The sequence below is a fragment of the Bufo gargarizans genome, chromosome 4 (assembly GCF_014858855.1).
Source record: "Bufo gargarizans isolate SCDJY-AF-19 chromosome 4, ASM1485885v1, whole genome shotgun sequence".
Taxonomy (NCBI): Eukaryota; Metazoa; Chordata; class Amphibia; order Anura; family Bufonidae; genus Bufo; species Bufo gargarizans.
The window spans coordinates 497,800,904-497,824,328 of record NC_058083.1 but is presented as its reverse complement, the minus strand read 5'-3'; the positions used below and the strand labels follow the sequence as shown (position 1 = coordinate 497,824,328).

At 40.2% G+C, this 23,425-nt stretch overlaps 2 protein-coding genes across 2 annotated transcripts in view; one reads left to right on the top strand and one right to left on the bottom strand.

Moving 5' to 3' along the window:
* ABCG5 (ATP binding cassette subfamily G member 5) overlaps positions 1–13,749 on the bottom strand; it is a 44,586-nt gene extending 30,837 nt beyond the window's left edge. Inside the window, exons 1-3 of the mRNA XM_044291283.1 lie at positions 13,661–13,749; positions 5,591–5,712; positions 3,644–3,780 (exon numbers count right to left, since the gene is read on the bottom strand). Coding sequence (XP_044147218.1) covers positions 3,644–3,780; positions 5,591–5,712; positions 13,661–13,749 — 348 coding nt within the window. The remainder of the gene's footprint in view (positions 1–3,643; positions 3,781–5,590; positions 5,713–13,660) is intronic.
* A 527-nt stretch (positions 13,750–14,276) lies between these two features.
* Positions 14,277–23,425, top strand: part of ABCG8 (ATP binding cassette subfamily G member 8) — a 33,159-nt gene continuing 24,010 nt past the window's right edge. Inside the window, exons 1-2 of the mRNA XM_044291282.1 lie at positions 14,277–14,336; positions 20,358–20,462. Of these exons, the coding sequence (XP_044147217.1) occupies positions 14,277–14,336; positions 20,358–20,462 (165 nt within the window). The remainder of the gene's footprint in view (positions 14,337–20,357; positions 20,463–23,425) is intronic.

Below are 23,425 nucleotides of genomic sequence, written 5' to 3'. Positions count from 1 at the left end.
ACCATATGCGATAAACATGCAACCTACATAATAAACTGGAATCTGAATTAGGTTGGATAATAATGTAATAATGACTAGAAAACGTGATTCTGCTTCAAATTTACCAATAGTTGTAGATTGAGACAAGGAATATATGTAATTGCGCACAGTCTATGGTGTATAGAGCTTTCTATATGTGATATCCAGGGACGAATTGGCCATAGACCTTACAGCAAAATTTCCTGGTAAGCCCATGCCCAGGGGGATGCCTGAGTCCGCCTCACGGCCTGCCAGTGGTTTTGGGATGTATTTTGTGCAGCTGGTGGCAATATTTTGTGATGGACAGTGGTATTTGGATCTGTTGGGTTGGTATAATGTGCCACAATATGGTATTGCAGGCCCTGCCTTCCATCAATGTGGACCCGACTACAAAACGGGGCCACTTTTATAATTTTTTTTCAGCGCCACTTTAGGTTCCCAGTCCGCCCTTGGTGATATCTGTATAGTCTATGGCAGGGGAAGGCAACCTCCGGCACTCCAGCTGTTGTGAAACTACAACTCCCAGTATGCATACTTGCCCTGCTCTTGTAAAAACTCTCATAGAAATGAATGGAGCATGCTGGGAATTGTAGTTTCACAACAGCTGGAGTGCCGAAGGTTGCTGATCCCTGGTCTATGGTGTATAGTGCTTTCTATATGTGATATCTGTATAGTCTATAGTGTATAGAGCTTTCTATATGTGATATCTGTATAGTCTATGTTGTATAGTGCTTTCTATATGTGATATCTGTACAGTCTATGGTGTATAGTGCTTTCTATATGTGATATCTGTACAGTCTATGGTGTATAGTGCTTTCTATATGTGATATCTGTAAAGTCTATGGTGTATAGTGCTTTCTGTATGTGATATCTGAATAGTCTATGGTGTATAGTGCTTTCTATATGTGATATCTGTACAGTCTAGGGTGTATAGTGCGTTCTACATGTGATATCTGTACAGTATATGGTGTATACAGCTTTCTGTTTGTGATATCTGTACAGTCTATAGTGTACAGTGCTTTCTGTATGTGATATCTGTATAGTCTGTGGTGTATAGTGATTTCTATATGTGATATCTGTATAGTCTATAGTGTATAGAGCTTTCTATATGTGATATCTGTATAGTCTATGTTGTATAGTGCTTTCTATATGTGATATCTGTACAGTCTATGGTGTATAGTGCTTTCTATATGTGATATCTGTACAGTCTATGGTGTATAGTGCTTTCTATATGTGATATCTGTAAAGTCTATGGTGTATAGTGCTTTCTGTATGTGATATCTGAATAGTCTATGGTGTATAGTGCTTTCTATATGTGATATCTGTACAGTCTAGGGTGTATAGTGCGTTCTACATGTGATATCTGTACAGTATATGGTGTATACAGCTTTCTGTTTGTGATATCTGTACAGTCTATAGTGTACAGTGCTTTCTGTATGTGATATCTGTATAGTCTGTGGTGTATAGTGATTTCTATATGTGATATCTGTATAGTCTATAGTGTATAGAGCTTTCTATATGTGATATCTGTATAGTCTATGTTGTATAGTGCTTTCTATATGTGATATCTGTACAGTCTATGGTGTATAGTGCTTTCTATATGTGATATCTGTACAGTCTATGGTGTATAGTGCTTTCTATATGTGATATCTGTAAAGTCTATGGTGTATAGTGCTTTCTGTATGTGATATCTGAATAGTCTATGGTGTATAGTGCTTTCTATATGTGATATCTGTACAGTCTAGGGTGTATAGTGCGTTCTACATGTGATATCTGTACAGTATATGGTGTATACAGCTTTCTGTTTGTGATATCTGTACAGTCTATAGTGTACAGTGCTTTCTGTATGTGATATCTGTATAGTCTGTGGTGTATAGTGATTTCTATATGTGATATCTGTATAGTCTATAGTGTATAGAGCTTTCTATATGTGATATCTGTATAGTCTATGTTGTATAGTGCTTTCTATATGTGATATCTGTACAGTCTATGGTGTATAGTGCTTTCTATATGTGATATCTGTACAGTCTATGGTGTATAGTGCTTTCTATATGTGATATCTGTAAAGTCTATGGTGTATAGTGCTTTCTGTATGTGATATCTGAATAGTCTATGGTGTATAGTGCTTTCTATATGTGATATCTGTACAGTCTAGGGTGTATAGTGCGTTCTACATGTGATATCTGTACAGTATATGGTGTATACAGCTTTCTGTTTGTGATATCTGTACAGTCTATAGTGTACAGTGCTTTCTGTATGTGATATCTGTATAGTCTGTGGTGTATAGTGATTTCTATATGTGATATCTGTATAGTTATGATGTATAGTGCTTTGTATGTGTACTAACTGTATAACCTATGCATATAGTCTACTACATACTTTTTGTATGTAGTATTTGTATAGTCTAAGGCAGGGTTTAGCAATCCCCAGTATGCCAGTTGTTGGGACACTACAAATTCCAGAATTCTCCATAGATTTTTATGGGAGTTCTGAGTATAGCCAAATCATAGTTTCACAACAGCTGTTGGTTGCTAATCCCCAGTCTGTGGTGTATATTGCTATCTGTGTGTTATACCTGTAAAGTCTATGGGGAGAATTTATCTTGAAGAGAATTTTAGAAGTCAGTTTCTTCTTTCTTTACCAAACATGACACACTGCTTAATATATTTGGTGCATGTCTAAACCTAAAACTTTTGTCTTTTATGTCACCTCCCTACTAGAGTAAACCTTCCTCTTGCAACTTTTTCAAAAGTTTATATACACCTAGTTAACAAAACTAATCATGCTCAATTTCCACCTACTTTCAAAAAAAAAAAAGAGGATGTAAAATCACAAAAATGTGCAATTCTTGGGCGTAAATAAGGTATACATCAAGATTTTTTACTTCTTTTTCTCCAATGGAATGATGAATTCCCCCAATATGTGTCACGGACGTTCCCGTGACATGTGGCAGGCGATCGGTGAGACTGGCAACATGTGGTTTAATCTGACATGTTTTCCGTTTAGATCAAATTACGTCTGTGTTGTTTTTGGTGCTAGCCACATCTTCTTTCCCCAGGTGTGGTTATTAGGGTCATTCAACCTTTTCTATTTATAGTTGATTCTCCCACAATGCTGTGCGGTTTATACTTTCTGTTTGGACCTTTGGATAGATTGTGGTTGGTTCTCGGCTGAGTTCCTGTTGCTTCCATAGCTCCTTCAAAGTTAAGTCTTTCCTTTCCCTTTTGTATTTTGTTTGGGATCTGTGTGTTGCATTTTCCTATTGTTTGTATTGGGCCTGTAGGAGACTCCTGTTTGTCCTTCCTTTTGTAGGAACAAGTAGTCTCGTCCCTGCCATTAGTACCAGGGTCCTATAGGGCTTGATAGGACTCTAGGTATTCCTGCGTATGAACTCACCTACCTTTGGGGTCTGTTCATACTTGTAGTCAGTCAGGATGTTGGTTAGGGTTTTCACTAGGAGGTGTCCATTTTCCTTCCCTAGTTCTCAGGCCTGGTTCTCTGTTCCCCCCTTCCCTCCTATGCTCGGTGTGGTGTTGACCTCCCACACTGAAGCGTGACAATATGTGTAGTCATGTGTATATATGATACTTGTATAGTCTATTTATCTTGTTCTTATGTGTCATACCTGTAAGACATAGGAAAAACAGTCCTGAAATTGTTCCTTCTTTAACTGGGACCCATTCACATAAACCTCTCCAAGCAATGTTCCCTTATGTCCAATCCTTCCAGAAATTGCATCCAAAAGTGTTGTCTTTCCAGATCCTAAATGCAAAATGTTATGCGTGTAAATATTCCTATAATGCGAGACATTGTGGAGGAAGATAAAAACACGGCTGCTGCACCTGTCCACTGGCTGAATCTGGTATTGTAGCTCATCTTCATTTAAATGAATGGGCGATAAGCTCCCAAAAAACCCTCACACAACTAGTGGCACACTGTTTTGGGAAAAAAGCAGCCATATTTGAACAACAACTCTGGACAACCCCTTTAAGTGGGGCAACCAGTTAAGTTACAAGATGTTTCCATTTGTTTCTTTGCATTTTTACAGTAAAATCAGTACAGACTGGAGCACTCAACCATAGTCATGGTCCTTTTAAATGGGGTTGGCCAGTCTCATACATTGGGGGCATATCTCTAGGATATGCCCTCAACGTCTGATAGGTGTGGGTCCTCTAGAACTGTCTTCTAAGCGGGTCGTCTAAAAAGGAGCCCGCAAAGTGAAGAAGAGCGGACCATACATGTGCTGCTGCCCTCCATTCATTTCTATTGGAGTGCCAAAAAGTCCCATGGAAATGAATGGGAAGCACACCACGCAAGGACGGCCACCGTTCCATTCACTCCCATGGGGCTGATGGAAATTTTTGGCAGTCCCATAGAAATGAATGGAGGGTGGCCACACATGCTAAGTACGCTTTCCTTTTTGCAGGCCCTGTTTTTTAGGTAGGTGCAGGGCCCAGAGGTAGGACCTCCACCTATCAGACATTAGGGGCCTGTGCTACCGATATGCTCCCCATGTATGAGATGGGCCAACCCCTTTAAAAAACATTTTACATTCCTCTACATCAAACACAGGTCATATTATTGATAATAATTATGGAGCGCAAGCAGCTTTAGATAAGAGTTGTCTTCTGCTTGGCATCTTGGTCTCCAGTGTGGCAGAGCCCTATGCCTATGACCTTCTGGGACTTTAGTGGAGCAATTCAACCCTGAACTTTCCTATCTGCTGAACTGGACTTATCAGGAGCTGCTGCCAGCCAAGATGGTGGACATAGTAACAGCACAATATACAGTTCAAAGAAAAGGTGCTCCATATTTGTTATTTCATGGGCAATGCAATCCACATTTGTATAGATAGCATGCAGCTCTATTTGAGTATTGATCCACCGTGCACTACACAAATAACGTCTGTACAGATAGAGCTTGTTTCTTCCATATTTCCTAAGGCAGATCTGTCAGAACTGCTGACGGCTCCTCCTTAATTTACAATATAGATTTTTCCTAGACAACCTTTGTAACTTTGTAGCTTGACAATATTGTCATTTGTAAATTGAGGCTATAACTTTCTAAAAAACAGTAATTGGTTCCAATGTCCTACAACACTGGCACAGTATATTTTGGGATTTGGAAAATGATATAAATCCAGGCCCGGGCTGGTCTTCCTCCGGGAAAGAAACTCTTCTTTGCATTATTTTGTTTGTGAATGCAATCAAATGAATTTCATACCGTAGCTCACAATTATTGGAGGATTGTTAAAGGGAAGCACATTGGGTGAAGACGTACCGGAGAGCAAGGGGTCCAAATACTGTGCCTGTCTAATACTGTGCCTGTCCATGAATAAGGCTCAGTTCACATCTGCGGCAGAGGTTCCAGCAGGAGCCTCCATCACAGATTAGGGCAAAAGGCAACTGTCTGGCAGAATGTCGGTATCCATGACGGAAACCCAATGGACCCCATTTTACTCAATGGGATCTGTCTGGAGTTGTAACAGAATACCGGAATTTCGGCATATATGTATATACTTAGCCCAAATGTACTGATATATATCATATATTAAAGGATTATTTCTACTCACCAGAGTTTCCTAAAATTGCCATGATCTGACCACTTTCCATATAAAAGGAAACATCTCTTAAGATTTGCCTTGTCCATTTTTTGTAGTATGATTGTACGTCCCACCACGGCCCAGTCCGCTCACTGAGAAGAGAATAAAACATAATTTCATGAGTACAAAATAAACTCTTTATTGTTGATACGTGAACACTCAAGCCACCGGACGTCTATTTCACATTTTCAGTGCGTTAGCTGACACTCTATGGGACATATGAAACGCCGGACACACAAAAGTTTTTTTATTTGCAAAAGGTGTTTTTGTTGATTGCTGTAGTTGGCATTTTTTTGGTCCCTCGTGTTTTTTTTAAAAAAAATTGCAGCATGTTGAAGCGTTTTTGTTTTCTGTTTTGTTGTTCTGGTGTCTAGACATCTCCTTTTCTATAGGAAAAAACAGCAGGAAAAAAAAAGTGTTTCACACAGCTTAGGCTACTTTCACACTTGCGCTTGATCGGATCCGTTCTGAACGGATCCGATCATATTAATGCAGACGGAGGCTCCGTTCAGTACGGATCCGTCTGCATTAATAACTTAGAAAAAATTCTAAGTGTGAAAGCAGCCTGAGCGGATCCGTTCAGACTTTCAATGTAAAGTCAATGGGGGACGGATCCGCCTGAAGATTGAGCCATATGGTGACATCTTCAAGCGGATCCGTTCCCATTGACTTACATTGTAAGTCTGAACGGATCCGCTCGCCTCCGCACGGCCAGGCGGACAGCTGAACGCTGCAAGCAGCGTTCAGCTGTCCGCCTGTCCGTGCGGAGGCGAGCGGAGCGGAGGCTGAACGCCGCCAGACTGATGCAGTCTGAGCGGATCCGCTCCATTCAGACTGCATCAGGGCTGGACGGAGGCGTTTGGGTCCGCTCGTGAGCTCCTTCAAACGGAGCTCACGAACGGACCCATGAACGCTAGTGTGAAAGTAGCCTTAAACCCTCACCGTATAAACTGCATGCGGTAGGGAAAACACTGTTAGCAGTTTCTATCGCGTTTTTTAGTGTTTGAAAAATGCCAGTGCAAAATTATGCGTGTAGTGACCCTAAAGGGTAGATTCATGCTTAGACTTTTGAATGGAAATTTTTGGCACTGTTGCATTTCTGTTGCATTTTTTTAACCTGCAGTTTTTGGTGCATTTACAGTAAAAACCCAGCTCTACGTTAGCTGAAAGTCTATGGCAAATATGAATAGGAGGACGCACAATCATTTTTTTGCTACTTGCATTTGGATTAATTAGGTGGCGATTTGGGGTGGTTGTTTTTAAAACATGCATTTTTTTTCAGTGTTACGACACTTTCTCTATAGGGGGGAAATGCTGGAAAAAATGTGGTTCCCACAGTCATTCAGGAAAAAACACCATAAAACCACGTGCAGAATACAAAAAACTGTGAGCTATTTGTATAGCGTTATTTAGTGGTGGAAAAATGTCAGTACAAAATCATGTGCGCAGGGACTCTAAGGGCTCATGCACACGACCGTATGTATTTTGTGTTCCGCAAAAAATACGGATGACGTCCGCGTGCATTACGTATTTTGCAGAGCGGAACAGCTGGCCCTTTGAACAGTCCTATCCTTGTCCGTAATGCGGACAATAATAGGACATGTTCTATTTTTTGGGGGAACGGACATACAGAAACGGAATACACACGGAGTGCAATGAAATGAATATACGTTCGTGTGCATGAGCCCTAAGGGTGAGTTCATACGTAGGTTTGTGATGAGATTTTTCAGCACTTTATTTTGCATCTGTGGTTTCTTTTTTTTAGCAGTGGAAAAACAACCAGTGCAAATTCATGTGTGTAGGAGCCTGAATACGGACAATCAGTTTTTGATGCAGTTTTTTTTAGAAAATGACAAGCGTGGATCCAAAAAGAAGGAAAAAAAAAAAGGAGAGACATTTTATCTTTTTTTTTATTATCCACTCCTATGTTTGGCTCAGAAACTGCATGTGTGAATCCAGACCACCCCATGCAACCCCGATGGAGCTGAATACACAGACATAATTACTTATCTCAATTGCTCATTTCCATATTTCTTTTAGTCTTTACGGTCAATACCATATCTAATTTGCCTTTACAACATTTTTTTGCAAGTGTCAAAAGTCAGATCAAAAATAGCAGACTAAATAAACAGGTAAAGTCCAAGAGCAATCCAGACGTGACAACCTGGGTGCTAAGTCTGGAACAGTCTGAAGTGGGCAGGAGGGGTCTGTGCTCCAGGCTGGTGGTAACTACATGTATGCTTTACCTGGACACATGCATGAGACTGGACGTCACTTTCACATCCAAGCGGAGAACAAAGTTCAGATTATACATGGGATTACTGCAACCTAGAGAGAACTCTGACCCCCAGATGGCACAAAAGTAAAGAACAAAATCCTGGTTTTTAAATATTATTTCTCAGTTTAGGCTTCGTTCACATCGTTTAGGAGAACGGAAAGGACAGAGAAGGCACATAACTGAGCCAAACGGAGCCTAAGGACCCCATAGACTATAATGGGGTCCGTTATCTTTCCGCTCAGAAGATGATTTTGGAGCTGAGACAAAAGTTGTGCATGCAGGACTTTTGTCTCCGCTTCAAAATCATCTTCTGAGCGGAAACATTACGGACCCCCTTATAGTCTATGGGGTCCTAAGGGCTCCGTTTGGCTCAGTTATGTGCCTTCTCTGTCCTTTCCATTCTCCTACTCCTAAACGGAGCAGGAGAACGGAGAGGCTGAACGGTGATGTGAACGAAGCCTTAAATAGACATACAATATTGAGTTCGGCTGCCCAGTTTCAGCTAATGGGGTTGCCAGCTTTAGAAAATCCACTTTCAGGAATTCTAATTTAAATATATATTATATTGAATATAATTCTCTTATTTTGGACTCTCATCTATATGAGGTGAAAAGCAGGTCCTTCTGTCTGGAGGACCCAAGGCCTCCATGTGTTTTAATGGTAATGATGATTATTTTAATGGCCATTTGTGTAATACTTCATTTCCCCTGGGGTGGCTATGTATGGAAATTGAACGTTTGCTACAAGTCTCTCCACAGATTACAACGGATTGTTGATGGGTCCCACCAGTCAATCCATTGTAATTGACTTATTGTCAGAGGACCCTTTTAACAAACAAACATAAATTTGACCTAAAACTACATCAGATTTTTCACACAGGGCCTAAAAGTAAATACGATAACCAAATCAAACAAGTGAGTCAAAAATGTTAGAATCGGTCATTTATTTATTGAATAAAATGATCCAATATCACATTTGTGAGTGGCAAAAGTATGTGAACCTTTGCTTTCAGTATCTGGTGTGACCTCCTTGTCCAGCAATAACTGCAACTAAACATTTCTGGTAATTGTTGATTAGTCCTTCACATCAGCTTGGAGACATTTTTGCCCATTCTGCCATACAAAACGTTGGTGGGTTTCCTCCTCTAAACTGCTCACTTCAGGTCCTACCACAACATTTCTACTGATTAAGGTCAGGACTTTGAGCTGGCCATTCTAAACATGCTTTGGTAGAATGATTTGTGTGTTTAGAGTCACTGTCTTACTGCATGACCCACATCCTCTTGAGATTCAGCTCATGGACAGATGTCCTGACATTTTGCTGGTAGCATTCAGAATTCATTGTTCCATCAATGATAGCAAGCCGTGCTGACCCAGATACAGCAAAATAGGCCCAAACCATGATCCTAGCACCACCATGTTTCACAGACAGGCTGAGGTTTTTATTCTGCAATGCAGGGTTTTCCTTTCTCCAAATATAATGCTTCTCATTAATACCAAACATTTTGATTTTGGTGTCATCCGTCTACAAAATGTTGTTCCAATAGCCTTCTGGTTTGTCCATGTGATCTTTAGCAAAATGCAGAGAGGCAGCAATGTTCATTTTGGAGAGTAGCGGTATTCAGATTGAAAACACTAGACTCTAAATTAACTTCTGCCGCTCACAGACATGCGATATAGGATAATTTTCCTCAATATATAAAAAACCAAGTCAAATATTTGTGACTCATTTGTTTGATTTCGTTGTCTTTATCTACTTTTAGGGAGTGTGAAAATCTGATGTAGTTTTAGGTCAAATTTATGCACATCCCTTCAAAATATTTGCACCTTTTGGCGCTGCCATATGCAGTGATACAAATCCGCTCTATTCTGTTGGAATTTAGGACATTTGGTGATCCTGCCCAGTTGGGTACTCAAGGTCGGGAGGTCAAAGGCATATATTGCCGCATGAATGAATCTGAATTGTGTCCCTCTCCATGTTTGCATACTAGCTGCCAATCCTCTAACAAGCGCTCTGTGGTGTTTGACCCTCGTAAGTCTTTTTCCCAATAAGTAAACATAAGCGATTGGGCAAGTTTGGCATCGTTAGATAGCAGTGACCTATAAAGGCCCGAGATTGCGTTCTGTGCCTCCTCGCTTCCGACCCATTTGTCAAAGAGATTGCCATCAATCTCCACTGAATAGCCCCTAAGCAGTTAATGGCAGAAAGAGGAAAGTCGTAGGTATTGAAAGTTCTGAGGCTTTGTAGCTGGCCAGCTAGGACCTGTCCTGGGTTGCTAATATGGCTTATATGTGTATACAGCTAGACCTGCCAATAAACTTAATACAGTTCCTATGTTTATATATTAGACAAAAGCAGAGTTATTTACACTGACTTCATGTTTTGGATGTCATATAACAGTTATATATTGTGTTCACAGAAGCAGAAAAGATAATATGCCTTTAAGATTTATTATATGAATGTAAGGTAAGCTCAATGACACAGCAGAATCAAAAGAAAGCATAGAGTTAAACTGTTGTTACTGCCCAGGAATCTTGACCAATCACAGCCAGCTTCACACTCAGCCTGTGTGGGAAATCCCCTAGCTGGAATCATTACACCAGAGGAGAGGAGCTGAACAGACATTCACTCCACTAAGAGCTGTGTTTTATGTGAACAAGGTATCACATAAAATAGGTATTTAGTACATTTATATAACGTTCCTATTGTTAATGTAGTGATTAGAACTGTTTACTGAACTAGACCAGATCATACTGAGCCATAGAAAGCAAACTGCTCAAAGTAATTGTATAGAGCAAACTGCAAACCAAGTAGAGCAAGTAGAACTATTGGTTGAACCTCAGATATACCTCTCAGAGAGATCATAAAGTGCTTAAATAACTTAAAGTGAGAGAACAGATACTCAAGAGAGAAATATATCCACCATTTTATGTTGAATGACAAGATTGAACAGTAAAACCACCATTTTATACATGCAGCCATTTTGTGAATCTTTATGCAACACGTGTTATGTACATGGACTATTTTCTGCAGAGGCGGTAGTGTTATGTGAAGAAAAGTTGAAGTTAATAAAGAAGTTATTTCAAGCATTTGGTGTGCTCTTTAAACCTACTGTTTCCTTAGAACGGCGTTAGAGGAATTACAGAGTAACGGTACTTTCACACTTGCGTTTTTCTTTTCCGGCATAGAGTTCCGTCACAGGGGCTCTTTACCGGAAAAGAAATGATCAGGCATATCCCCATGCATTCTGAATGGAGAGTAATCAGTTTGCATCAGGATGTCTTCAGTTCGGTAGTTTTGACTGATCAGGGAAAAGAGAAAACCGCAGCATGCTACGGTTTTATCTACAGCGAAAAAAACTGAAGACATGCCTGAATGCCGGATCCGTCCTGCGCATGCACCGGAAAGACGGATCCGGCATTTCAATGCATTTTTTCGACTGATCAGGCATTTTTAAGACTGATCAGGATCCTGATCAGTCTTACTAATGCCATCAGTTAGCATACATTTTGTCTGATCCGGCAGGCAGTTCCGGCGACGGAACTGCTTGCCGGATCTCTCTGCCGCAAGTGTGAAAGTAGCCTTATAGACAGTCTGGTTAGACTAACAGTTAGAGATATCAAAATTCTTCTAATGCCACAGCGCAAAAGGCACTTCATAGTTCTGCACCTGCCACAGGCTTTGGGAAGGAAAACTTCAATTCATCTATAGACTTTAGGACCTTTGGGGGTCATTTATTAAGAAATATATCACACTTTTTGGTGTATTTAAGGAGCAAATTTTGTTGGAAAAAGGAGGTATGACATGGGTGGGAAAGAGGGTGGCCCGTCTCTTAACATTTTCTACATCAGTTTATGGCGTGGAAAATGGCCTTAAACTACGCCATCAAGGGAGCTGGCGTAGTTTAAACCTTGTTGGACGTCCGGAGGAACCAAGCGGCAAAGTTATGTAGAGGCTTGCACCTCTATATAATGTTGGCGCATCCGCCTCCAGCGCATGGGGATTAAGACCAGCATATAAATCGCCGGTTTTAATAAATTTATGTTTAAAACCGAGCCAAATTTATCAATGTGAGACATTTTAAAAATGTTGTTCTGAAGTACGCCAACGCAGCCTCAAAACAAAACTGACTTCATATATTACCCTGGTTCTTCATAGTGGACATAAGTATACACCAATATTTGGGGAATTAAATGGTGCTCTCAGGCTGCAAAACCTCCTATATGTGAGCAGCCTCCCCGTTATGGAGCGTGATAGTATAAGTGGGTGTCAGTATAATTTTGACAGATTTCCACCAGCTTGTGGTTATGAATGGAGTATTAGATCATCAAGATGAATCCAATGCTCCAAACTCCTTTTTGCATCCTTATATCAACCTGCATGTACGTATGAATAGATTCGTATTTCTTTTGTAAATGATAAGATCTTGTGCTGTCGGGAATTAGTATTCATATGGTTTTATTTCAGTCTCGTTTTTTTTTCTGATGGGTACTCTACCCCCCCCCCCCCCCCAGGAAGCAACGCAAAACACATGTTGGGGTTGGTTTGAGGCACCATTTGGTTCTTTATTATTCAACATGTGTGGTCTTGTACAATAATTTGGATGTATGTCCTGTTTTATTTGACCACATTTAGTTCTTCTCACTGTGTAATCTGTGACCACTTTTGGTGCCTCCTCTGTGGTGTAAATGTCAATACCTTGTAATTGTATTTTAATCCTGCGGTTATAATAAAGTGTTTTATTTTTACAGTAATGGATGCAGTGTGAATTCTTTATCGGTGTTGTTAGTCTGGCATGTGCACCTGCAAGGTTATTAATGGGCCCCAGGTTTATGGGTGTCTATACAAAGGAATGTGCTGTGACAAAGCAATTGGTCACAAATCGAATTTCTTTGTGAAATTCAGCGAAGCAGCCGAATTGAATTATTATTATTATTACGACTGTATTGCAATATTAATATTATTATTACTGCTATTATCATTAATATTTCTTATTAGATTATTCTTACTACTATCATTATTTATAAGATTCATATTATTACTACTTCCATTATTAGTTATTATTTTATTGTTATAACTATTATTCGTGTTAGTTAATTATTATTCATTATTACTATCAATATTACTTTTTATATGATTTTTTTTTACATTATCATTTTTTATTATATTGCTATTATTCTTTCCTTATTTATTCTTATTATATTTTTGTATTATTATTCATTATTACTATCATTTTTATATTATATATTATTTATATTATTATATTACTATTCTTTCATAATTTTTTACATTTTATTTTATTATTTTTTATTATAATATTTCTATTATTTACTATATTACTATTATTCTCTTATTTTTATTATTTTATATATTTGTATTCTTTATTATGATGCATTATGCTATTATTCTTTGTTGTTATTATTATTATTTAAAACATTGTTGTTATTATTATTATTATTATGTATTCTTCAGAACAGAAATGTATTCCTTTCCATGTTCCCTGTCCAGCCGAGCAGTTTCCTCACCTCATATACTCTTTATATTAGCCAATCCACCCCTGAACTTTTGACTAATGAGACACATCCACAGTAATGGAATGAAATCCTCCCTTTCATGAGGAAACAAGTCCAGTTTTTAACACTGCCCCCCTCCCCCATCTAGATTTTAGCTTCATAGTGGAAAGCAAGCCCCAGCATGAGTATGTGCTCTTGCTTCATGCCATTACTACATAGAAAATGAGATGATGCTATTTAACCCCTTACCTGACGGTGTAGGAGATACCATGTACACTTATGCTGCAGCTGGATCCATTTTCTGAAATCTCGCCACATGGGTCTTCGCCACCGTCCATCGCTCTTTGCTGTTGTAGGAGATCACTGATTTTCTTTTGGATAGTTTTAGACTGAAACAATCATCTACAGCAAGCAGAGACATGTAAGACCTACAGACATGGACAATTTTTGGCATATCTTCCAGCTTATTGACCATTGTGGTGCCACCTACCCACTAACCTGGATCTATGCAGAGAAGTTGCCTTCATGAACTTGTGTATAAATAGTCCATGTAGTCTTGTTCTGCATGTGCCCAGTGTCCTCCCCTGCTGTAGCCTTTATCTGCCATGAACTGAGCTGGCTGGGAAGTGTTATGTCTTATCTGATAATACTTTAGACTTTTCCACTGGACCTAACTAGACAAAGCGCTTTATTAGGGGATATTACGTTGGCGAGGGGGTGTGTTACTATAATAGGCCTGGGATGTCCTGTCAAGCAGCTGTCAGAACTTAGGACTTCTGCAGAGGAAGCTGAGCTTAGATCCCAAGGTGCGTGCTACTGCTAAGCCGACCGCTGTGGACCGTATGTCCCATTACTGGGGCCCAAGATGGACGAGAGCAGCGGCATTGAATTAACAAAAACACAAAGGCGATTCCCTTCTGTAAGAGTAAGTACACAATCATCTGGGTCATTGTACATTATGGCCATGGTCCTTAATATCTAATAGACATGCCACAGAGTTATCTTGGATAGTGTAACATGGAGAGAGATGCAATAATATATGATATTGTTAGATTTATAACAGGCTGATAATATTCTTATAAACATTCTGATGTCCGACAATTATAAAACAGACCTGACAATTATACAGAGAAGAGCGGCTCCACATAGACGCTGGTTGTGTCTTCCTGCAGAGAAGTTCTGTCACTGGTCCATTTGGTTGGAAGCTTCCACTGCTGTTCCAGTGATAGGCTGACGTGTAGCATTTCCTTATTTCTTAAGAGGTTCTTCGGCAGCTAAAGCATGTATTTTATAGTTGTATGCCCTAGCTGCTGCAGAACCTGATAATACACACCTCAGCTGCTGCAGAACCTCATAATACACACCTCAACTGCTGCAGAACATCATAATACACATCTCAGCTGCTGCAGAACCTCATAATACACATATGATAATCCTGAACATAGATGCTGCTCCTGCTCCGTACAGTATTAGAACAAAGTTTTATGCGAATTGACTTTGGATGTTTCATCCGAAGTCGATTAGCTCATCCCTAATCATAATACACACCTCAGCTGCTGCAGAACATCATAATACACATCTCAGCTGCTGCAGAACCTAATAATACACATATGATAATCTAGAACATCGTAATACACACCTCAGCTGCTGAAGAACCTCATAATGCACACCTCAGCTGCTGCAGAACCTCATAACACAACCTCAGTTGCTACTGAACATCATAATACATACCTCATCCGCTGTGGAACCTCATAATACACACCTCAGCTGCTGCAGAACCTCATAATAAATACCACAGCTGCTGCAGAACCTCATAATAAATACCTCAGCTGCTGCAGAACCTTATAATAAATACCTCAGCTGCTGCAGAACCTCATAATGCACACCTCAGCTGCTGTAGAACTTCATAATACACACCTCAGCTGCTGCAGGACATCATAATACACACCTCAGCTGCTGCAGAACCTCATAATATCCACCTCAGCTGCTGCAGAACCTTCATCCCACATAGGGAATTTAGATTGTGAGCTCCACTGGGGAGAGTGAGTGATGATAATGTCTGTAAAGCGCTGCAGAATATGTTGGCGCTATATAAGCAAGTAAAATAAACAGTACAAACTGCGGCCATTGTGCATGCAACGTTGTCATCAAGACATTTCTCAGATTGTCCTTCACTACAGAGCAGTTCAGTTCACCACCATATTACAGGGCTTGCTTCAACAATACACCCCATCCTGATATGATCCATATGGACATAATAAAAAAGGGTCTCCAACTCAGGATCCCCTCTATTAACCAGCATGCCCAGCCATGATCAATGACCGTCTCTCACTCTGGTGGACCTGGTCCATCCATATACTGTATTACACCGTCTACACTTGAATGGTTGACATAATGCTACAGCCATAACTATCTGCAGTTTCAACCAATAGCCAAGGGTTTAAGAAGCCAAACCTGTCACAATCAGCCGATCGCTGGGCCAGATTCATTCGACTGCTGCCTTAACAATACACATCGGGAAGTAGAATGACAAATATATCTTCCTCTGTCAAAGAATGATCATCTAGGAAAAATATCAATTATAGTGATGGGTGTCATTGTAAAATCTACACTTTTAGGCCTCATGCACACGACCGTTGTGTGTTTTGCGGTCCGTAAATTGCGGATCTGCAAAACACGGATGGCGTACGTGTGCATTCCGCAGTGTGCGGAACGGCACGGACAGCCATTGATATAACTGCGTATTTTTGTCCGCAAAACGGACAAGAGTAGGACAGGTTTTATTTTTTTTGCGGACCATGGAACGGAGCAACGGATGCGGACAGCACGCGGAGTGCTGTCCGCATCTTTTGCGTCCCCATTGAAGTGAATGGGTTCACATCCAAGCTGCAAAAACTGCGGCTCAGATGCGGACCAAAACAACGGTCATGTGCATGAGGCCTTAGGGTTCATGCACACAAATGTACTTGCTTTCCGTGTCCGTTCCGTTTATTTTGAGGACCGTATGCTGAACCATTAATTTCAACCATTATGCAGAACCATTAAAAAAAACTGAAGTTACTCCGTGTGCATTCCGTTTCCGTATGTCCGTATTTCCGTTCCACAAAAAAATAGAACATGCCCTATTATTGGCCGCATTACGGACAAGGATATTACAGTTCTATTAGAGGCCAGCTGTTCCGTTCCGCAAAATCCGGAATGCACACGAACGTCATCCGTATTTTTTGCGGATCCACTTTTTTGCCGACTGCAAAATACATACTGTCATGTGCATGAGCCCTTAGAGTATTTCACCAACGCATTCACACACAGTGGGCAAAGTTTGTATGGATTTTAGGGTGTGCCCTATATGCTGTGGATTAGCTATGTATTTCACCCTTTGTGTTGAAGCCCATGCAGATTTGCAGGAAAATCCACCCTGAAATTTAAGTCAGATCTGTCAGGATTTGGTCGGATCCATCTGAAAAACAGACATTATTGCTAATTAAAATGTCTAAGGCTAGGTCTACACGACGACATTTGTCGCGCGACAAAAAGTCGCGCGACAGATAGGGCGCAACAGTTGTCGCGCGACATTTTGTTGCACCAATGTCGCGCGACAATTTTTATAATGGCAGTCTATGGTGTCGCACTGCAACATGCGACATGTTGCGACTGCGACGCGACAGTCGCAGAAAAATCCATCTTGAATGGATTTTCTGCGACTGTCGCGTCGCAGTCGCAGCATGTCGCATGTTGCAGTGCGACACCATAGACTGCCATTATAAAAATTGTTGCACGACATTGGTGCAACAAAATGTCGCACGACAAATGTCGTCGTGTAGACCTAGCCTAAAAGTGTAATCTCAGTTCTGTACTCCAAATTTGCTTTCACTATTGTGGGTCTCCAAATCTGCATGTGGCTGGTTTGGGTTATTATATGGCTGCTGCACCTAGAACTGGGTCACAACACGTGAAATAGGTATTGTGCTTCTCTCCTTCTTTTTTTGGCTCTAAGCTGAGTTTTTCCAAGAAAAAAAACAAAAACTGGCAGGATGTAGTATGTGCACTCAGCCTTGTATTTCCCTTTTAATAAACAGTGCTGGTAAGTAGAGAGAGAGGAATAAGATACAACCATAAGTTATGTATAAAGCATCCAGCATGTGGCCTCATATTTTATACAAATGAGAAAAAAAAAAAATAATATCAGCACATTCTGTAAGATAAAGCTGTGGCCACAACAAAAATAAAAGCGGGAACTGAATATAAAACTATAAACATAAAGTATATGATCTACAGTTTATATAAGCTAATACCATATTTACCATACAAACAACCATGAGGTGCTTAGCAAATATATTTTGATCAAAATTATCTGTGCTCATCCACCACGGCAAGGTGACCGCATTTGGGATGGCACAGAGAGGCAACGATTGTAGCAGACACAGTATATGTGTGGGTCCTGCTGTTCTTGAATTTAGGTATTAAATACAGTAGGTTCCCATCCATTTCAGTTGGCAGTAATGTCTGTTTTTCAGATGGATTCCCTCCAAATCCTGACAGATCTGGGTAAAATTCCAGAGTTGATTTTGCAAAAAATCTGCATGTGTTACAACGGGCAACAGTGGTGGACAACATCAGCATGGAGTTTGTATGTTGTCCCCGTGTTTGCGTGGGTTCTCCGATTTCCCACACGATTTCCCACACTCCAAGACATACTTATAGGAAACTTAGATTGTGAGCCCCATTGGGGACAGCTTGATGCTAATGTCTGTAAAACGCTGCGCTATATAAGTGAGCAAAATAAATAAATACATTACAAATCCACAGCATATAGGACATGCCCTAAAATCCATGCAAACTTTGTCCACAGCAAGGTAACCTCAGTCTGGATGTCGACAGAAGGACAAACACATATACCAATTGTTACTTCTCTGGGCCATCCAGACTGAGGTCACTTTGCCGTGGCGGATGGGCACAGATAATTTTGATCAAAATATATTTGCTAAGCACCTTATGGTTATTTGTATGGAAAATGTGGAATTAGTTCATATATACAGTAGAGCATATACTTTAGTGCTGTTATATTTTGTTCACCTCATATTTTATAGAGCCATTGATACATAAGCTCATAAACAGAAAATAATATAAAGATAAAGATCTCACCCAAGTGATAAAAATGAATTATATTCTTTTGGTAACGTGCTGAAAATCATAATTAAATATTATTGTGCTAATATCTAAAGCCTAATATCTATGTTTTAAGTTTAGAATATAACATCCATGGCCCAGATTTGCTAAATGTCTGTGCCTAGAATCTGTCTACAAAGTGGTGGAAATGGGTGCAATTTTGGTGCAATTTAGCACAACAAGGGTTTCTACACTTTTTTCTGACATGCTTGAAAAGGGGCAGGGCTAAAATGGCTGGGTGGAGCTTCACTGAAAAGGGGGAGTGGCCTTAGATGCACAGTTTTGCACCATATTCTGCCATAAAATGTCATCCTAAAGTAAGTCAGAGAAAAGTGTCTGTCCCTGCACCTGAGCCCCTGTGATAAATCTGCTGCTCTGCTGAAGGTCTAGACAGCTGCTCTACGCTTACGCCATCTACAGGATTAGTAAATCTTGGCCCATGAAATGTATTAATTAATAGAATTTTCTGTTTTATCCTTTTTTTTTTAAGTAAGGGGACAAGGATGAAATCAGGATTTTGTCAAGTGTTGGTGGGGGCGGGTGTTAGGGGTTTGGTTGTACATCTGTGGCACACACTCACAGAGATACATATATATATGAAATAAGTCATGAGCACAGGAGCTGAACAGAAGCAAAGTCTCTGCAGCTTCGTAACTATGGAGCTATAGGCACTCTGTGTGCTGCCATATGGCGCCTCAGATCGATGTATGGAGAATAGCACAATTTTCTTGGTTCGGATTTAGAGTACAGTAAGGTCTCAGACTGTGACAGGTTGTATTACTGCTCCGTATAACCATGTAGCTGTAATATTTACTGTGGCTGTAGATAATACGGCACACACATTGGGGTCATTTATCACACTTGTGTAAAGTAGAACTGGCTTAGTTGCCCATGGCAACCAATCAGATTCCACCTTTCATTTTTCACAGCTCTTTTGGAAAATGAAAGAAGGAATCTGATTGGTTGCTATGGGCAACTAAGCTAGTTCTACTTTATACCAGTTTGATAAATGACCCTAACAGTGCCAAATAACAATTCCAATAATACCAAAACATCCAACATACCCAAACCAAATAATAGTATTTTATTATTATTATTTTAGATTTTTATTTTTTTATGATGACTCTTACATTAATGTATATTAATACTACAAATGGGTTTCCTATAATTGCCGTTCGGGTCCTATCTCCTAAACCTAGTGTAAATACCTTATAGTAACACTACATGTATATATCCTTATCCCTGAAATCCTAGCTAATTATTATTTTTATTTTATATTTTATGATAATTCTTATGCTAATGGGTATTATACTACAAATGAGTTTCCTATAATTGCAGTTTGACACCTATCTCCTAAACCTAGTGTCAATAATCCCTTTGAAGATTACCGTCATCAATATAAAAATAATTATATTTTTTTCCCTTTAAGAATTTATTTGAACAATAAATAAAGCTAGATCCATTTGTTGATAAGAACTAATATTTTGACTCAAGCCAAAAATAAAAGTATTTTAAGTTCTTAAATCAGATGATACAGGCAAATAAAAACATGGGACAAATACGTCCCTTGGTCGGTCCTCAAAGGGATAATAACACTAAATGTATATACCACAATGTCACTGAATGCAATACTTTTCCAATTTATTCTTCACTTTATTTAATGGTGCTTTTATCATTTTTGTTTTTTAATAACTTTCACGTGACATATTCTAGCCTATAGAAACTTATATGTATATATACATATCCTGTTTACCACGTACATCACTCTTTTTTTCAGTCTTCTGTAAAAGATGACTTATTTGTTCCTGAAGAAGACAACAGCTTGTATTTTACCTACTTAGGAGCTCCAAATGTCCTGGAAGTTAAAGATCTATGTTACCAGGTAAACCTTATAGCTAATCCATGGATCTGATTTATGTTGCGTATATAGCGCCGGACAAACTGTTTCTGTCCCTAATAATGGTCTCTATCTAATTTCTATAAGTATATCTGTAATCTAACATACACAGAAATCATAGGGTTCTTTAATGGTCCCAATCAGCGCTCTGACTGTTGCCTAATGTACTATCCCTTTATTAATGCCTCCCCTACTATTTTTACATCTAAAATTTGGTTCGGATTAATGTCACAATATTTCTTTTTTTTCATAAACTTATGGGGTCATTTATCAAACTGGTGTAAAGTAGAACTGGCTTAGTTGCCCTTAGCAACTAATCAGATTCCACCTTTCATTTTTCAGAGTTCCTTTGGAAAATGAAAGGTGGAATCTGATTGGTTGATATTGGCAACTAAGCCAGTTCTACTTTACACCAGTTTGATAAATGACCCCCAGAATCTGCACTAATCCATATAGATATAAAAGGCAGTTCAAGCAATGTATAACACTCAGAAGTGCAGAGAGTCCAGACGTATTCAGCAACAAGGTAGAGAGATATTAGAAGTCATCAACCGTCAAGGTACACTGATCATATCTAAGGTCTCATGCATACAACCATATATTTTGCGGTCTGTAAATTGTGAATCTGCAAAATATGAATCCAGCCCGTGTTGCATCCGCATTTATTTTTGGTGGATCCTTTGACTTCAATGGGTCCGTGGTCCACATTTTGTGGACATATTCCATCTTTTTGCGGAATGGACAGAAAGCACACAAATGATCCATGTGCTTTCCGCATCCATATGTCCGTTCCACAAAAAGACAGAACATGTCCTATACTTGGCAGCAAAATGCAGACCATGGAACCATTGAAGTCAACGGGTCCGCAAAAAATGCAGATGCAACACGGACAGTATCTATATTTTGTAGATCTGCAATTTGCGGACAGCAAAATATATTCGGTCATATGCATGAGGCCTAAGAGTGAGGTGGTCCTCAAATGGCTATGGACATGGATTACCCAAAACAGATAATACTGGAACCAGGGGCGTAGCGTGGGGGGGGCCGGAGGGGCCGTTGCCCCGGGCGCCAAATTGCAGGGGGCGCCAGGCATCCGAAATTTCAATGAGGGCTACGGGAGCCTATGGCTCCCGTCCCCTCCGTTATGCCCCATAGGCTTCAGGCCACTAGGCCTGAAGCCTATAAGGCAGTAGAGGCGAGCGACGCAGGACTCGGTCACGATAACCTCACTGTGACCTCCTGCGTCGGGTCTCGCGAGATGACGCGATGACGCGGCGCAGGAAGGCACAGTGAGGCGTTCGTGACCGCCTGCGGCCTGCGGCGGGAACAAGCGGGGATGGAGATAGGTAAGTATTTTTTTTTATGTTAACTTACCTAATTGCAGAGGCTCTGGCGGCAGTATGGGGGGTGGGAAAGGAGAGGAGAAGAGAAGAGAGGACTGGAGCAGAAAGGCTTCACAGGCATTGGCACAGCAATAAGAGGGGCGATTATATTAGCAAAGAGGGGGGCCAGTACATTAATAACAGAGGGGCCAGTACATTAATAACAGAGGGGCCAGTACATTAATAACAGAGGGGCCAGTACATTAATAACAGAGGGGCCAGTACATTAATAACAAAGAGGGGGACATTATATTAGCAAAGAGGGGGCCAGTACATTAATAACAGAGGGGCCAGTACATTAATAACAAAGAGGGGGACATTATATTAGCAAAGAGGGGGCCAGTACATTATTAATAAAAAGGGGGCCAGTACATTAATAATAAAGAGGGGGCCAGTACATTATTAATAAAAAGAGGGCCATTATATTAATAATAAAGAGGGGGCCAGTACATTATTATTATTAATGTAATGACCCCCTCTTCATTATTAATGTAATGACCCCCTCTTTATTATTAATATAATGGCCCCCTCTTTATTATTAATGTACTGGCCCCCTCTTTATTATTAATGTACTGGCCCCCTTTTTATTAATAATGTAATGGCCCCTCTTTATTATTAATGTAATGGCCCCTCTTCATTATTAATATAATGACCCCATCTTTGTTATGAATGTAATGACCCCCTCTTTATTATTAATGTAATGACCCCCTCTTTGCTAATATAATGGCCCCCTCTTTGTTATTAAAGAGGGGGCCAGTACATTAATAATAAAGAGGGGGCCAGTACATTAATAATAAAGAGGGGGCCATTATAATATACAGGGGGAATGAAAGCTATCTGTCTGGCTCTAGCTCAGTATTGGGGGGCAGCAGGATGACAGTGTTGAAGGAAGGAGAGCATGATAGTAAAGTGAGGAACCTAAATTTTTTTCGGTGAAACTCTGCAGAGACGAGAAGCGGCTGAAAGAAGTTATCATGGCGGTCTTATCTCTGAATGAAGACGTCGAGGAGAGTCTACATCACAGGAGACGTCACTGGATGTAACAGGTATGGTGCGGTATTCTACTGTAATAATAATGTCCATCCACATATCTGTTTCATGGTAGGGTTGGGGGAGAAGATTGAGAATTTGGCCCACCCTGCCGCATTCTGGCCCCAGACTTCAGGTCACACTGTACGTGTTCAGAATTCTGGGGCCTCACACCCATCTACTACATTATCTGTACTCAGAGAGTTATCTCTGTGTTATCTGAGGTGTAACATAGGACTGCTAGTGATCTACTACAGTATCTGTTAAAAGTGGTGTGCCTGGGGTAGGCGCGGGGGGGGGGGGGGGGCGCAATTTTTGGCTTGCCCCGGGTGCTGGCAACCCACGCTACGCCACTGACTGGAACATCTCCACAATCACCAACTCTTAGCAAAATGCAAACCGTCTGAAATTCTAGAAAGATACTGTCAGTCGTAAGTGGGCAAGTAAGGAACAATATTTAGCAGTTTTAGAAGTATCCATTTATCTCTTAGGTATCTGATTGAAATGGTCTTATTATCCAGAATGAGAAGCTCAAAT